At 50.3% G+C, this 17409-nt stretch overlaps 1 protein-coding gene across 4 annotated transcripts in view; it reads right to left on the reverse strand.

The window, feature by feature from the left end:
- Positions 1-5841: 5841 nt before the first annotated feature.
- zfp91 (ZFP91 zinc finger protein, atypical E3 ubiquitin ligase) overlaps positions 5842-17409 on the reverse strand; it is a 116578-nt gene continuing 105010 nt past the window's right edge. For 2 of the 4 annotated variants that reach the window (XM_085975927.1, XM_085975931.1), the window contains 3 exons: positions 12284-12398; positions 11520-11619; positions 5842-8094 (listed from right to left, as the gene is read on the reverse strand). In XM_085975927.1, the coding sequence (XP_085832053.1) occupies positions 7881-8094; positions 11520-11619; positions 12284-12398 (429 nt within the window). In that variant the 3' untranslated portion in view covers positions 5842-7880. Of the gene's footprint in view, positions 8095-11519; positions 11620-12283; positions 12399-17409 lie in introns of those variants that run through there. The other 2 variants (XM_085975928.1, XM_085975930.1) reach the window with 2 other exon arrangements.

The following is a 17409-nucleotide window of genomic DNA, read 5'->3' on the forward strand; positions in this document are numbered from 1 at the left end:
ACCGACACACTGGCGCCAGCCAGTTCTTAAAGGGGAGTTCTGACGAAAGGTCATCGACCTGAAATGCTAACTCTGTTTCTCTCTTCTCAGATACTGCTTGACCTGCTGAGTTTCTCCAGCATTTTTCTATTTTTATCTTAGAGGGGAGGGTTGATTTTGCACTCCATCCACATCCTGCTCATTGCAGCCTTGAATCTCAGCCTGGAGAGACCTGTACATCAAATCTGCTGGAAAGAACAATGTAGAGAACCAGGGAAAGAGCTCAGAGTGCAGCCCCCATAGTCTCTTCTAAATCGATACAAGGGCAAATCAAAATCAACCTGCAAAATGCTGCTCAGTACCCAAAACTCCTTCACACAGCATTGAATCTCTCCAGAAGTCAGTCTCTCTCTATGCGTGGTGCAAAAATGTCACCGACAAAAAAAGGCAGGAAGTGGTCGCCTTTAAATAGCGCTCCCCCAGTCCCTTTCTGACAGCATAACGCTCCCCTCAACCGGTCGTTGCTAGCAGCAGGAGGTAAGGCAGGGGGTGCCACTCATTTCCGGTCCGGGGCGCTAACGGGGCATTGCACACTCGACTGACGTCAAAATCTGCCGGCGCAGGAGATCGTGGCGGTAGTGATTAGCGCCGCCGCAAAATGTCTAGTTAATTTTGCGAGTGGTGCAAACATCACTGCGCCCGGGCGCTAGTTAGTTTGCACCCCATTAGCGCCCTCTTAAGGCGCTAACGGGAGGTGCAAACAACTGAATTTCCCCCCCCCCCCCCCCCCCCAGAGTCTCACAGGAAGGGCAGAGAGAGTCTCACGCAGCAAGGGCAGAGAAAGAGAGTCTCACACAGGAAGGGCAGAGAGAGTGTCTCACGCAGGAAGGGCAGAGAGAGAGTCTCACGCAGGAAGGGCAGAGAGTCTCACGCAGGAAGGGCAGAGAGAGAGAGAGAGTCTCACACAGGAAGGGCAGAGGGTCTCACGCAGGAAGGGCAGAGAGTCTCACGCAGGAAGGGCAGAGAGAGAGAGAGAGTCTCACACAGGAAGGGCAGAGGGTCTCACGCAGGAAGGGCAGAGAGTCTCACGCAGGAAGGGCAGAGAGAGTCTCACACAGGAAGGGCAGAGGGTCTCACGCAGGAAGGGCAGAGAGAGTCTCACGCAGGAAGGGCAGAGAGAGTCTCACGCAGGAAGGGCAGAGAGAGAGTCTCACGCAGGAAGGGCAGAGAGAGAGTCTCACGCAGGAAGGGCAGAGAGAGTCTCACGCAGGAAGGGCAGAGAGTCTCACGCAGGAAGGGCAGAGAGTCTCACGCAGGAAGGGCACAGAGAGAGTCTCACACAGGAAGGGCAGAGAGTCTCACGCAGGAAGGGCAGAGAGTCTCACGCAGGAAGGGCAGAGAGTCTCACGCAGGAAGGGCAGAGAGAGTCTCACGCAGGAAGGGCAGAGAGAGTCTCACGCAGGAAGGGCAGAGAGAGAGTCTCACACAGGAAGGGCAGAGAGTCACGCAGGAAGGGCAGAGAGAGAGTCTCACGCAGGAAGGGCAGAGAGCGAGTCTCACGCAGGAAGGGCAGAGAGAGTCTCACGCAGGAAGGGCAGAGAGAGAGAGTCTCACACAGGAAGGGCAGAGAGTCTCACGCAGGAAGGGCAGAGAGAGTCTCACGCAGGAAGGGCAGAGAGTCTCACGCAGGAAGGGCAGAGAGAGTCTCACGCAGGAAGGGCAGAGAGAGAGAGTCTCACACAGGAAGGGCAGAGAGTCTCACGCAGGAAGGGCAGAGTCTCACGCAGGAAGGGCAGAGAGAGTCTCACGCAGGAAGGGCAGAGAGTCTCACGCAGGAAGGGCAGAGAGAGTCTCACGCAGGAAGGGCAGAGAGAGTCTCACGCAGGAAGGGCAGAGAGAGTCTCACGCAGGAAGGGCAGAGAGAGTCTCACGCAGGAAGGGCAGAGAGAGAGTCTCACGCAGGAAGGGCAGAGAGTCTCACACAGGAAGGGCAGAGAGAGAGTCTCACGCAGGAAGGGCAGAGAGAGTCTCACGCAGGAAGGGCAGAGAGAGAGTCTTATTAAATCCGTGAATCTTAAGGTATGGTGTTCTTCAATAAATAGACGGAGACTGCAGATCAACAATCAACAGGTGTTTACTAGATGAGGGTAGTCTAAAAACTAAACGTACAGATGCCTGCTCAGGGCTTATATACAGGTGTGGTCACTGCCGGTACTACAGTATACAGGAGCTGTAAAAGTAGTTCGCTCTTAAAGGTACATACACTACCAGTCTCACACAGGAAGGGCAGAGAGACAGTCTCACACAGGAAGGGCAGAGAGACAGTCTCACACAGGAAGGGCAGAGAGACAGTCTCACACAGGAAGGGCAGAGAGACAGTCTCACACAGGAAGGGCAGAGAGACAGTCTCACACAGGAAGGGCAGAGAGACAGTCTCACACAGGAAGGGCAGAGAGACAGTCACACAGGAAGGGCAGGAGACAGTCTGATACAGAATGGGCAGAGAGATATAAATAAACTTGTGTTTCAAGATCTCCTTTGACAACCTCAGGATGTCCCAAATCACTTCACGTGTAGTCACTGTTGTAATGTATGAAACATGAACGCCAAGACACCAGGGATAACTCCCCTGCTCTAATTTAAAATAGTGCCATGTGATCTTTTCCATCCACCTGAGGGGGCATCCGAAAAGACGGCGCCCATTAAGATTGAGACAGTTAAGAAAGTCACAAAAAAAATGTATATTCTTATTCTATATTCCATTTTAGATTACTTCTGCAGTTTAAAAACCTAAAATTGGAAAAGGGGCTGAAAATGTGTCCATGTTGGGTCATGTGCAAGGGGTGTCGTAGGCAGGGATCATGGGCGGGGGGGGGCATGTACAGTGTCATGTGTAAAGATCACAGGCAGTGGGCATGGACCCATTTCTGGACCGGGTCACACTGTTTACATTTAGATTCTCTTCATTGATCCGACTGAGACTCCGTACCCTATTTAATGCCTCGCTCACCTGAACATCGAAGCTTTCTGACCAACTTGGGGAGCACCATATTTATCAGATCGAGTCGTCTTGATGGGGGTTGGTACCAGGAGTGGGTCAAGGGTCATGGAGGCAAAGGCTACAAATCAGCACAGCTTCGAAACAGTATAAATGAAGTTAGATCAGAACCACACCGGTGGTTTGGCGGGGGGGGGGGGGGGCGCGGTGGAGGGGAGAAATGCATGGGAAGGTGACCTGGAAGGTTCAGCTCAGCTGGCTACAATGGACCATTCTTCTACAGCGGCATCATATGGAACCGCAGGGTTAGCGGCGAGTCGGTGCAACATCTGGAATGCGCTGCCTGAAACGGTGCTGGAGGCAGACTCAATTGTGGCTTTCAAAAGGGAATTGAATAAGTACCTGAAGGAAAAATATTTGCAGGACTAGGGGGAAGGGGCAGAGGAGTGGGACTAGCTGAAGTGCTCTTGCAAAGAGCCGGCAAGGACAAGACGGGCCGAATGGCCACCTCCTATGCTGTAACCATTCTATGATTCACACAGGTACAGCCAGGACTGCAGCCTGTGTCTATATACTGAAACAGACACATTCCTAACAGGGGTACAAAGGAAGACACATTGGGTGAGGGGAGAAGAGGAGGAAGGACATGGGGGGGGGGGTTAGATGGGAGAACATGGGAGGGCATAGAAAGCTGGACACAGGACAAGCAGACACATGGAGGGAGCACAGGCTGACAGATAGCAGAGGCAGGCATTCAGGGAACACAAACACATGCAAAGTACAGGCAGACACACAGGGAACGCAGACACAGGGAGATTACAGGCAGACAGTGAATACACAGTACAGGTAGGCACACAGAACAAAGACACATGCGGACAGTACAGGCAGACACAGGGAACACATAGAAACATAGAAGATAGGAGCAGGAGTAGGCCATTCGGCCCTTCGAGCCTGCTCCGCCATTCAATGAGATCATGGCTGATCATCCAAATTCAGTACCCTGTCCCTGCCTTCTCCCCACATCCCTTGATCCCTTTAGCCTTAAGAAATATATCCAACTCTTTCTTGAATATATTTAATGAACTGGCCTCCACCGCCCTCTGTGGCAGAGAATTCCACAGGTTCACCACTCTCTGGGTGAAGAAATTCCTCATTTCAGTCCTAAATGGCTTACCCCTTATCCTTAGACTATGACCCCTGGTGCTGGACTCCCTGGCCATCAGAAACATCCTTCCTGCATCTAGTCTGTCCAGGCCTGACAGAATTTTATAGGTTTCGATGAGATCCCTTCTCAATCTTCTAAACTCCAGTGAGTATAAGCCCAATCGACACAATCTCTCCTCATATGTCATTCCTGCCATCCCAGGTATCAGTCTGGTGAATCTTTGCTGCACTCCTTCCATGGCAAGAACGTCCTTCCTCAGGTAAGGCGACCAAAACTGCACACAATACTCAAGGTGTGGTCTCACCAAGGCCCTGTACAACTGTAGCAAGACATCCTTGTTCCTGTACTCGAACCCTCTTGCTACGAAGGCCAACATACCATTTGCCTTTTTAACCGCCTGCTGCACCTGCATGCTTACCTTCAGCGACTGGTGCACAAGGACACCCAGATCTCTTTGCACTTCCCCCTTCTCCCAATCTATTGCCATTAGATAATAATCTGCCTTCCTGTTTTTGCCACCAAAGTGGATAACCTCACATTTATCCACATTATAGTGCATTTGCCATGTTTCTGCCCAATCATCCAACTTGTCCAAATCGTACTGGAGTTTCACGACATCCTCCTCACAGCTTACCCTCCCACCCAGCTTTGTGTCGTCTGCAAATTTGGAGATATTACATCCAATTCCCTCGTCCAGATCATTAATATATATTGTGAACAGCTGGAGTCCAAGGACCGATCCTTGCGGTACCCAACTAGTCACTGCCTGCCACTCGGAAAACGACCAGTTTATTCCAACTCTTTGCTTTCTGTCTGCCAACCAGTTCTCTATCCAAGTCAATACCTTGCCCCCAATCCCATGTGCCTTAATTTTGCACGCTAATCTCTTACGTGGGACCTTATCGAAAGCCTTCTGAAAGTCGAAATACACCACATCCACTGGTTCTCCCTCATCTATTTTACCAGTTACATCCTCAAAAAATTCCAGTAGATTAGTCAAGCATGATTAACCCTGTAACAAACACACGCAGAGTTTACAGACAGATAAAGGGTACACAGACATTGCAGAGAGTACAGGCAAAGGGAACACATTGCAGAGGGTACAGGCACACAGGGAATACAGCCACATGCAGAGTGTACAGGCAGACAAGGGAAACAGACACGGAGAGTACAGGCAGACATACAGGGAACTCAGACACGCAGAGCACAGATAGACACTTGGAATAGACAGGCAGACACGGAACAGAGACACATGCAGAGAGCGTACAGGCAGACACGGAACAGAGACATTGGAGAGTACAGGCAGACACAGGGAACACAGAAATTGCAGAGTACAGGCAGACACGGGGAACAGACACAGATTAGAGGCAGACAGGGGGAACCGACATGGAGAATACAGGCAGATACACAGAACAGAGACACACGCAGTGAGTACAGGCAGACATGTATTGGAGAGAGTACGGGGGCAGACACAGGGAACAGACATTGCAGAGAGTACAAGCAGACACGGGGAATACAGACATGCGGAGAGTACAAGCAGGCACACGGGGAACACAGAAAAACGCAGAGTACAGGCACAGATATGGGGAACAGAAAAACGCAGAGAGTACAGGCAGGCACACGGGGAACACAGAAAAATGCAGAGTGTACAGGCACAGAGACACACAAATGCAGAGGAACCTGTAAAAAGACAACACAATGGAAGAAAATAGTGTGTTTATTGCTCTGTTTTAATAGTTAATTATACAGGTTTCTTTCTACTAAACAGTGCTCACAGTGGACTCTAATGGTTTCTTCTATGCAATCCAGTAACTTGAAACTGTAACAAAAACCCCCGTGTGATTTCCAGCTCAGTATAAATCTGACTACAGCAATCCACTCCTTCTGACAGGGTCTGACTACAGACCCGCTTAACTACAGGTATTTACACCATCAGAAGCAGAGAGACCCCCGATCCAGCTCAGCACGACTCTCAGGAACAGGTACACACAAGCACGCACCTACACGCTCACCCTTGTGCGCATTCATACACACGCTCACCCTTGGGTGCACATTCATACACACGCTCAGACACACCTTTGCACACTCCGCACCCCCGTGCACACATTCACACCCACTCGTGTACAGGCTCAGCCAGGTGGACCAAGTCACGGACACCTTCACTCATGCGTGCGCGCGCACACACACAAACACAAACACCCACGCCCCGTGCACACGCTCACACAAGACACACTCGTGCAAGCGCTTGCAGTCTATCGTCGCAGGGCAGCGTCACCACCTTCTGTCACAGACTCCTCCCAGGAGGGCTGAAAGTGATGTCGAATGGTTCTGTGCCTTAATCCCCTCACACAGCGAGCTCCCGAGTCAATCCAGCCTCTGGGGGCAGTTGGATTCCAGGCATTTCCCACAGGTCCTACAGGGGCACAACAGTTGGATGAAATGCTTCTACTTGAGGGGTCCCTTTCCCACATTGTGCAGGAGCTGCCCCCCAACACCAGCCCCTTAGTGTCTTTTTGCTGGGGGGCCGCCTGGAATCTCAGCTCCCCCACCTCCCGGGGAATCCCATCTTCCCTCATCCTGTGGAATCCCAGCTCCCCCAATCCATGGAATTCCAGATACTCCATCCCATGGAAACCCAAATACTGCGTCCCGTGGAATCCCAGCAACCTGCCCCGTGGAATTCCAGACACTCAATCCCGTGGAATCGCAGCTCTCTTCTCCCTTCCCATGGAATCCAACATCCTCCCCTGTGGAAACCCAGATACTCCATTCTGTGGAATCTCAGCTCGCCCATTCCCAACTCAATCCCAGCTCCCCCACCACCCATTGAATCCCAGCTCCTCCTCCCATAAAAACCCTGACTGATTTACTCTCTCGCTCTCCAACCCAATGGACAGTGATCAAGAGCCAGAACCTTGGCTGATTCCCCCACTCTCTAACCCAGGGGTTACTGGACAGTGAACAGGAGCAAGAACCCTGGCTGATATCTCCTCTTGCTATCCAAGGAGTCACTGGACAGTGATCAGGAGCAGGAACCCTGGCTGATTCACCTCTTGCTATCCAAGGAGTCACTGGATAATGATCAGGAGCAGGAACCCTGGCCGATTCGCCTTTCTCTAGCCCAGGGATCACTGGACAGTGATCCGGAGCAGGAACTCTGGCTGATTTCCCCTCTCTCTAACCCTGGCAGAATGCCCCAGGACAGAAACCACCCCTGAATCTCGCTCCCTCAGTTCAGATCGTAGCAGACCACCTCCATCCGCACGAACAGAAAACACATACACACACAAACAAACCCCTACATGCTCTAGCATCTCTCTGCCGATGCCTCAAGCAGTCGATCAGCTGCCTTGTGTATACAGTGACAAACTCCATCGCCCCACCGCAGTGCCCTGCCCAGGAGAATGACACAGGCCGATTCACAGTTTGTGGGGGTCTCTCACGTAACTCCAGGCCTTGGCTGGAGACCCTCCCTCTAGGGCGTGGGGTGGGGAACGGGGGAAGGGGGTCCGAGCGACGGTTAGCGGGAGGGGGGAGGGTGTCCAGGTTCAATTGAAGGTGCCCCTCTTCCAATCCACTTCCGTTTACGTTGAGTTGAAATGAGGAGAGTCTCTCTCTCTGTTTCCCCCCCGCCCCCCACACCCTCCCCCATCTCCTCTCTCAGACACTGAGGGGGGAGGGGCAGGGTGGGGAGGCTTTGAACGGCACGAGTCTTTTGCAGGGTGCGGTGTGAAGGCTCTAGGACTGCACGATCTCGGCACTCTCCACCAGGGCCTCGACGATCACCAGCTCCGGGTGGCTCTTGCTCTTGTGGGCCACCACGCTGTCCTTCTTCTCGAACTTCTTTCCACACACGTTGCAGGAAAACTGGTAGTTGGCATCCGCGTCGTGCTTCTTCATGTGCCAGTTCAGCGAGGCCTTCTGTCGGCAGGTGAAGCCGCAGATCTCACACCTGGAGAGAGACAGAGAGGGTCAGGTACACACCTGGAGAGAGAGAGAGAGAGAGAGAGAGAGACACACACACACAGACAGAGAGGGGGGGGTCAGGTACACAACTGTACAGAGAGAGAGACGGAGAGAGAGGGTCAAGTACACAACGGTAGAGAGAGAGAGAGAGAGAGAGAGAGAGAGAGAGACGGAGAGGGGGGGTCAGGTACACACCTGTACGGGGGGGGGGGGACGAGAGAGAGGGGGGGGGGGGGAGAGAGAGAGTGGGGAGAAAAGAGAGAGAGAGAGAGAGAGAGAGAGAGAGGGGGAGGGAGGGAGGGAGGGAGGGAGAGAGAGAGAGAGAGAGCGAGCGAGCGACAGAGAGGGGGTCAGGTACACACCTTTACAGGAAGGGGAGAGGGTGGGGAGGAGGAGAGGGGGAGGAGGAGGCGGGGGAGGGGGGAAGAGAGAGTGAGCACGTGGCCGGGGGGGGGGGGGAGAGAAAAGAGAGCATTATAAACCTGCAGGGGTGTACCTGCCTTATAAGCCTGCAAAGGAGTTAACCCTTTCCGCTGGCATCTGTTTTTTTTATTGGTTCACCAAAGAACTTTGATCTATGTATTCTATCTTTAATATTGTATTGGACAGTAAAGTTCCTCCAGATGCTCATGAATGAAATAGAATCTGGTATTAATGGGAATTTTCATTCTAGTGAGTCAGGAAAGTGTAGTTACGAATAGTAAATTGATAGCTTTCTCTTGGAGACATGCGTCCCCTGCCTTTGTTCCTTTTATGAAAACTGCATTGATAGTCTGGCCACTACCCAAGACTTCAGGACCATGCAGAGGGAGATGAGCAAAGATCTCCAGACAATCTTTTGGTAGGATCACCTGAAGGCCCGAGAAAGGCACGTGTGGCACGATACTGATACCCCGATATGAGTCTGCAAATGTTATTTGTTACGCATGAAGCAATTACCATCCGCAAATACATCGTGAATCTGCACTGAAGAACAGGTCTCAGATATGCTCAGTTACTTCACGGCAGCAAGACATGAAATGGTTAATGTGGCTCAGGAGAGCGAGACAACTTTTAAAGCATCGACACATACTCCATCGAGAAACTATCTAATTAATGAACCAATCAGAATAGAGTTAAACACACTGGTACCTGTTAGAGGGATTGAAATTGAAGTTGAAGTGGAGAGTTACATGGAATTTGGTTTGGGACAATTGAGGGCCAAGGAGAAATCATGTTTAGCAAGAATGATCCACAAGATGGATACGAGTAAAAGAGAGATCAGGAGAATCTTTTAAGTCCATGACTTGTTGATTAGATGTTAAACTGTAATGTCGCTTGAAGTGATTGTAAGACTGCATTATAACTGTGACTGTAATAATTGCATTTTGTAAGTAACAGAGCGAGGGGAAAACCAGTACGAATCCAGTACGAGGTGATTTTGGTGGTGCCTCCTGTGTCACTACTACCGCAACTACCATGCTTTACGGGTCTAACAGGACCTGTCACATCAACCAACACGTTTCACTCAATATCAAAACCTATGCTCAAGTGAAACGGACAGTAAATGAGATACTTAAGTTTCAGCTTCACAATTATGTGGCACAATTTGGGTAATACAGTTCCCTGTTGTCTGAGGGTTTCGGTGAGCTCGTGCTGTGACTGAACTCCTCCCCTAAAACATATTTATGTTTTGGAGCAAGACAACTCGAGAATAGATATTGAAATTGACAGCTATGGGGACAATTCACACTGGTGGGATATTGGGCTTAATACATCAACACACCCTTAGGTTCGTATTATTTCACACGCTCTGGCAGCTCTCCAACTTGCAATGATGGTGTGTTTGATATATGCATACCCTATGTAGTAAGACTTTGATGCATACGCCAATTGTGTACTCATGCCTATGACTAACCAGCGCTAACAAATTAATTGAGCACACCGAAAGAGAAGATCCGAAGCAACGTAGAGGCGGGGTAAGATCAGGAAAGATAGAAGAAACAAAGGAGACTCCAGGTGGGGCAGAATTGGAACACCGGAACAGTGAAATGAATTTGAGTATGGGGTCAGAGGTTGCTCCTCCACCTCAAAAGGAATGGACTGTAAGGAAGGGGGAAATTTCATTTTTGTGTCTCCCTACTAACTAACGCCCAAGTTGCGAGAGCAAGAAGAACTAGCTAGATTCGTCAAGAGCCGATTGTGGGAAGTCAAGAAAGATATTTCCTTCTCAAGGTGGGGAGATGTAAGAAATCGTGGATTGAAAGAAATAATAGCCCGTTACAGGTTCCCTAGATCAGCAGTTTGTCTAACTTGATGACACAGAAGGATTCCAGTCATGTCCGAAAACAGAGAGCTGAATTACGAGGTCAGAACACAAAAACAGGCCTTCGAGTGGGCATAGCTCGTCCTGATACGGGATGCAGCAAGGAGCTGTAGGAAAAACAAGCTGCCTACGAGAGGGCAATAAGACCTTTAGAACAGAGATGAGGGGGGAAAAGACCTCATGAGGCTGGGAGGGGGCTGTAAGAGGTACCCTCTCCCTTATAATTGGACAATGGAATGGGTAAAAATGATTGATACCAGGTATCCACCAGCCCATCAAAATAAGGTATAAAAACAGGCGACCGAGGGGGGAAAACATGCAGTGAGGGGCGGAGGCTTCCCTGAGGTGGCTACGGCCCAACACCTTGGTCAATTTTAGCCTCTGAGGTGGATCAATGCTGGCTGACGGCCTAACACCTCCAACAGCTCGAGGGACGACCCAATGGGAGTGACCGCTGCCGCAGACTGCAGGAATCCACCCAATCCGGGACCACCGTACTGCCTCACCGTCCGTCCAGTCATTTCGTTCCATTCCAGGGCCGTAGATCGCCCTCATCTGTCACGGGTTGTATGTCTACTGTATCTATTTCAATCGCATGCAGTAGTATCTGACTATGCTTAAACTGTAGCTCTCTAATAAAAAGCTTTACAACTCCTAAGACCCTTTGGGTAATGTGTGTGTGATCTGTGATCCAAATCCTACAACCCTGTACAGGGAGACAGGAGCGAGGGGGTCAGGTACACCCCTGCACAGGGAGCGAGGGGGTCAGGTACACCCCTGCACAGGGAGCGAGGGGGTCAGGTACACCCCTGCACAGGGAGCGAGGGGGTCAGGTACACCCCTGCACAGGGAGCGAGGGGGGTCAGGTACACCCCTGCACAGGGAGCGAGGGGGGTCAGGTACACCCCTGCACAGGGAGCGAGGGGGTCAGGTACGAAGAGAGAGGGAGGTTCAGTGAAGGAATGAAGGAGGGAGGGAGGGAGGGAATGGAGGCAGGAGAGGAAAGGAAGAGGGTGGGAGGGAACAGGGGGAGGGAGGAAAGCCCGTTTAAAGCTGTTCTGTGCCCACCTCAGGACACTGAACGTGTAACTGTCTCAGATACTTACTGTAGAGGCTTCTCTCCAGTGTGAATCATCCTGTGAACGGCCAAATTGTGCGAGCTCTTAAAGGCACGGGCGCAGTATTCACAGATATAATCCCGCTGATCTGTGGGGCAGCAAGAGAGTGATTAGCGGTGGCGAGAGTAACAGACAGAGCGCGCGCAAGAGAGGGGCAGACACACAGAAACACACAGGCCGAGAGAGACAGAGAGGGAGACAGAGACAGGCAGAGAGAGAGGGGGAGAGAGTTAAAGACACGGGGAGGGGGGGAGAGAGAGAGAGAGAGAGAGAGAGACAAGGAGAGAGCAAGGCAGTGACAAAGGCACTGAAAGAGAGACAGGTAGACACACAATTGCTATTTATAATTATGATGAAGGAATGGGACAGGGTAGATAGAAGTAGGCTGTTTCCAGCAGATGAGCTGTCTAAAATGAGGGGGGTGGAGTGGGGAAGAGAGGTAGGGGGAAGAAAACAAATCGGGGAGAGAAAGAGTGACAGAGCGAGAGCGAAAACCTAGGGACTGAAAGCAGAGCCCCCCCTCGACACAACATCCGAACGCCCCCAGACATGGCGTCTGAATGACGCCCACCACCCCACCCCCACCCCCGACACAGCGTCCGAACGCCCCGCCAGATTATGAATGCAGATCCCAGCCTCAAAACAGGGTCTGAATGCAGACCCCAGTACAGGGCCTCAACACTGATCGCAAGCCTCAGCCACCCCTTGAATCCCACATCCCCCCACAAACCCCTCCGATCGCTGGCGGGTACCTGAGTGGTGCTTTGTGTGCCGTAGCAGCTGTTTCTGAAGTCGGAAGAGGCGCCCGCAGGATGGGTGCGGGCAGACATACTTCTTCTTCAGCATGTGCTGGTATCTCATGTGGTGCTGGAAGAGAATCACAGTCACCGTCACCATCGCGAGGGACGAGATTAGTGTAACCAACTCACCATCGTCACACGAGTAAACTACAGCAACCAACTCACCATCGTCACACAAGGAGAGGCGAGTGCAACCCCAACTCACCATTGCACAAGGAACATACGAGCAGGAGGAGGCCATTCAGCCCCTCGAGCCTGCTCCGCCATTAAATGAGATCCGAGCAGCGGCAGAATTCGAGAGTGACGTCACAGTACAGAAAGTGACGCTGGCGGAGGGGAAGAAGCTGATTGGTGAGTAGTGGGGGAGTGCTTTTTTTTTCTTCAATTTTAAGTTTATTTCTTTTAAGGTAGTTCATAGTTAAGGTAGTTCGGGAGAGCGAGAATCCGAGAGAATAAATTTGAGGTGAGAGTTTTTTAATTAAAAGTATGGCAGGGGACCTCAGTCCCGTGCATTGCACGGCCTGCAGCATGTGGGAATTCCTAGACGCTTCTTACAGTCAGGATGACCACATGTGCAGTAAGTGCCAACGGTTTGGCCAACTTGAGATCCGGTTTTCGGAGCTCGCGCGTCAGCTGGAGGCACTGCGATGTATCCGTGAGGCTGAGAGTTACGTGCATAGCACGTTTTTAAACGTGGTCACCCCACAACTTAAGAAAGTGCAGTCAGAGGGGGAATGGGAGACCACCAGTCAGATAGTCAGGAAAGCCCCAGAGTGCATCTCACTCAACAACCGTTTTTCTGTGTTGGAAAACGGTGGAAGTAACGGTTCCTCTGGGGAGTGCAGCCAGAGCCAAGTTCACGGCACTGTGGGTGGCTCAGCTGCACAAGGGGGGAGGAGTAAGAGTGGAAGGGCAATAGTGGTAGGAGACTCAATAGTGAGGGGTGCAGACAGGCGTTTCTGCAGCCGCAGTCGTGACTCCAGGTTGGTATGTTGCCTCCCTGGTGCCAGGGTGAAGGATGTCACTGAACGGCTGCAGGGCATTCTGAAGGGGGAGGGTGAACAGTCAGAGGTCGTGGTTCACATTGGTACCAACGACATAGGTAGAAAGAGGGATGAGGTCCTGCAACAAGAATTTAGGGAGCTAGGCAGCAGATCAAGAAGCAGGACCTCAAAGGTTGTAATCGATGGATTAGTCCAGGTGCCACGTGCTAGTGAATATAGAAATAGGAGGATAGAGCAGAATGCATGGCTAAAGAGTTGGTGCAGGAGGGAGGGCTTTAGTTTCCTGGATCACTAGGTCTGTTTCTGGGGAAGGTGGGACCTGTACAAGTCGGACGAGTTGCACCTGAATCGGAACGGGACCAACATCCTTGCGGGGAAGTTTGCTAGTGCTGTTGGGGGGCCGGGGGGGGTGGGTTTAAACTAACTTGGCAGGGGGATGGGATACGAAGTGGAGCTATAGTAGGGGGTGATGCACAGCCAAATATAGAGAAAAAACAAGTCAGTCTGGAAGGCAGAGCAAATATGTAACGGCACAAGGCAGTATGGCAAGGCTGGATGGCATTTATTTTAATGCAAGGAGTCTTGCGAGTAAGGCAGGTGAATTGAAGGTGTTGATGAACAAAGGGAGTATGATATTGTTGCTATCACAGAGACATGGTTGAGGGAGGGAGGGGCAGGGCTGGCAGCTCAATATTCCGGGGTATAGAATCTTCAGGCGAGACAGAGGGGGGGGGGGGTGTAAAAGAGATGGGGTTGTCGCAATATTAATCAAGGAGTCAATTACTGCTGTAAGGAGGGATATCATCTTAGCAGGTTCCTCTAATGAGACCATATGGTTAGAACTTAAAAACAAAAAAGGGGCAAGCACTTTGCTGGGAGTGTACTGTAGGCCCCCAAACAGTCAGGGGGAGATAGAGGAATAGATATATAGGCAAATCTCAGAAAAGTGTAGAAATAATAGTAGGGGATTTCAACTTCCCCAATATTAACTGGGATAGTCAGAGTGTGAAAGGCTTAGAGGGTGCGGAATTCGTAAAGTGCATCCAGGAGAGCTTTTTGAGCCAGCATGTGGAAATTCCTACAAGAGAGGGGGCGGTATTGGACCTAATTCTAGAGAATGTAGCCAGGCAAGTGGTAAAGTGTTAGTAGGAGAGCATTTTGGTGACAGTGGCCATAATTCGGTGAGATTTAAGGTAGTCATGGAAAAGGACAAAGATGGACCGGAAATAAAGGTTCTAAATTGGGGGAAGGCAGATTTAAATATGATAAGGCAGTATCTGGCCAAAGTGGACTGGGATCAGCTACTTGCAGGAAAATCCACATTAGAGCAGTGGGAGTCATTCAGAAAGGAAATAGAGTACAATGCCAACATGTTCCCCTAAAGGTCAAGGGTGGGACCAACAAGTCCAGGGAACCCTGGATGTCAAGGGATATACAAGAATGGATTAGGAAAAAAAGGGAGGCTTTTGGCAGATGCAAAGGACTAAAAACAGTGGAAGCCCTAGGAGTATAGAAAGTGCAGCAGGGTATGTAAAGAAATTAGGAGAGCGAAGAGGGGGCATGAAAAAACTCTGGTGGGCAAAATAAAGGAAAACCCAAGGTGTTCTATAAGTATATTAAGGGCAAGAGGATAACCAGGGAAGGAGTAGGTCCCATCAGGGACCAAAGTGGCAAACTGTGTGTAGAGCTGGAAGATGTCGGTGAGGTTTTAAATGAATATTTTGCATCTGTGTTCACTATGGAGAAGGACGATGTAGGCATAGAATTCAGGCAGGGGGATTGTGATATACTTGAACAAATTAGCATCGAGAGGGAGGAGGTACTAGCAGTTTTAGCGGGCTTAAAAGTGGATAAATCCCCAGGCCCAGACGAGATGTATCCCAGGCTGCTGCTTGAGGCAAGGGAGGAGATCGCAGGGGCTCGGACACAAATTTTCAAAACCTCTCTGGCCACAGGGGAGGTGCCAGAGGACTGGAGGACAGCTAACATAGTACCATTATACAAGAAGGGTAGTAGGGATAAACCAGGGAACTACAGGCCAGTGAGCCCAACATCAGTGGTAGGGAAATTATTGAAAAAAATTCCGAGGGGCAGAATTAGTCTCTACTTGGAGTGGCAAGGATTAATCAAAGATAGTCAGCATGGCTTTGTCAGGGGGAGATCATGTCTGACCAATTTGATTGAATTTTGAGAGGGGATGACTAGGTGTGTGGATGAGGGTAGTGCAGTTGATGTTGTCTCCATGGACTTCAGTAAGGCTTTTGACAAGGTCCCACATGGGAGACTGGACAAGAAGGTAAGAGCTCATGGGATCCAGGGCAATTTGGCACATTGGATCCAAAATTGGCTTAGTGGCAGGAGGCAGAGGGTGATGGTCGAAGGTTGATTTTGTGACTGGAAGCCTGTGTCCAGTGGTGTACCACAGGGATCGGTGCTGGGTCCTTTGCTGCTTGTAGTGTACATTAATGATTTAGATATGAATGTAGGAGGTATGATCAGTAAGTTCGCAGATGACATGAAAATTGGTGGAGTGGTAAATAGCGAGGAGGGAAGCCTCAGGCTACAGGACGATATAGACGGGTTGGTTAGATGGGCAAAACAATGGCAAATGGAATTTAACCTGGAAAAGTGTGAGGTGATGCATTTTGGGAGGATTAACAAGGCAAGGGAATACACAATGAATGGTAGGACCCTAGGAACGACAGAGGGACCTTGGTGTGCATGTACATAGATCCCTGAAGGCAGCATGAGAGGTAGATAAGGTGGTTAAAAAGGCATATGGGATACTTGCCTTCATTAGCTGAGGCATAGAATATAAGAGCATGGAGTTATGATGGAGCTGTACAAAACACTAGTTAGGCCACAGCTGGAATACTGTGTGCAGTTCCGGTCGCCACACTATAGGAAGGATGTGACTGCATTGGAAAGGGTGCAGAGGAGATTCACCAGGATGTTAACTGGGCTGGAGCGCTTCAGCTATGAAGAGAGACTGGATAGGCTGGGGTTGTTTTCCTCAGAGCAGAGAGGGCTGAGGGGGGACCTGATTGAGGTGTACAAAATTATGAGGGGCTTGGATAGGATAGATAAAAAGGAACGTTTCCCCTTAGTAGAGGGGTCAATAACCAGGGGGCATAGTTTCAAGGTAAGGGGCAGGAGGTTTAAGAGGGGATTTGAGGGAAAACCTTTTCACCCAGAGGGTGGTTGGAATCTGGAACTCGCTGCCTGAAAGGGTGGTAGAGGCAGGAACCCTTAACATTCAAGAAGCATTTAGATGGGCACTTGAAACACCATAGCATACAAGGCTACGGACCAAGTGCTGGAAAATAGGATTAGAATAGACAGGGCTTGATGGCTGGCGTGGACACGATGGGCCGAAGGGCCTCTTTCTGTGCTGTATAACTCTAAATAAAAAATCTGGAAGTTCAAAAAGCGCGATGAAACTACTGGATTGTCATAAAAATCCATCTGATTCACTAATGTCCTTCAGGGAAGGAAATCTTCCGTCCTTACGTGGTCTGGCCTATGAGCGACTCCAGACTCACATCAATGCGTTTGACTCTTAACTGCCCTCTGAAATGGCCAAGCAACCCATTCAGTTGCACCAAACCGCCAACAAGTATATATGGACCGCAGCTGTCAAGAAGGTAGCTCACCACCACTTTCTCGAGGGCAATTAGGGACGGGCAATAAATGCTGGTCTTGCCAGCGAAGCCTACATCTCATGGACGAATAAACATTTTTTTTTTTTTTTTTTTTTAAAGAAAGTAGCCTGTTCTATCCTTTTTAGGTCCAAAGTGAATGACCTCACATCTGCCTACATTGAAATCCATTTGCCACAGTTTTGTCCATTTGCTTAATCTACCAATATCTCTGTAATTTTATGCTTCCGTCTACACTGCCTGCAATGCCGCTTATCTTTATGTCATCAGCAAATTTGGATATGTGGCTTTGTATCCCAACATCTAAGTCGTTAATAAATACAGCAAATAGTTGAGGTCCCAACACAGATCCCAGCGGGACACCACTAGTCACATCCTGCCAATTAGAGTACCTACCCATTATCCCTACTCCCCG

Source organism: Somniosus microcephalus, unplaced genomic scaffold (genome assembly GCF_052327205.1).
Source record: "Somniosus microcephalus isolate GS21.2 unplaced genomic scaffold, FLI_Smic_1.0 unresolved_chr2, whole genome shotgun sequence".
Classification (NCBI taxonomy): domain Eukaryota; kingdom Metazoa; phylum Chordata; class Chondrichthyes; order Squaliformes; family Somniosidae; genus Somniosus; species Somniosus microcephalus.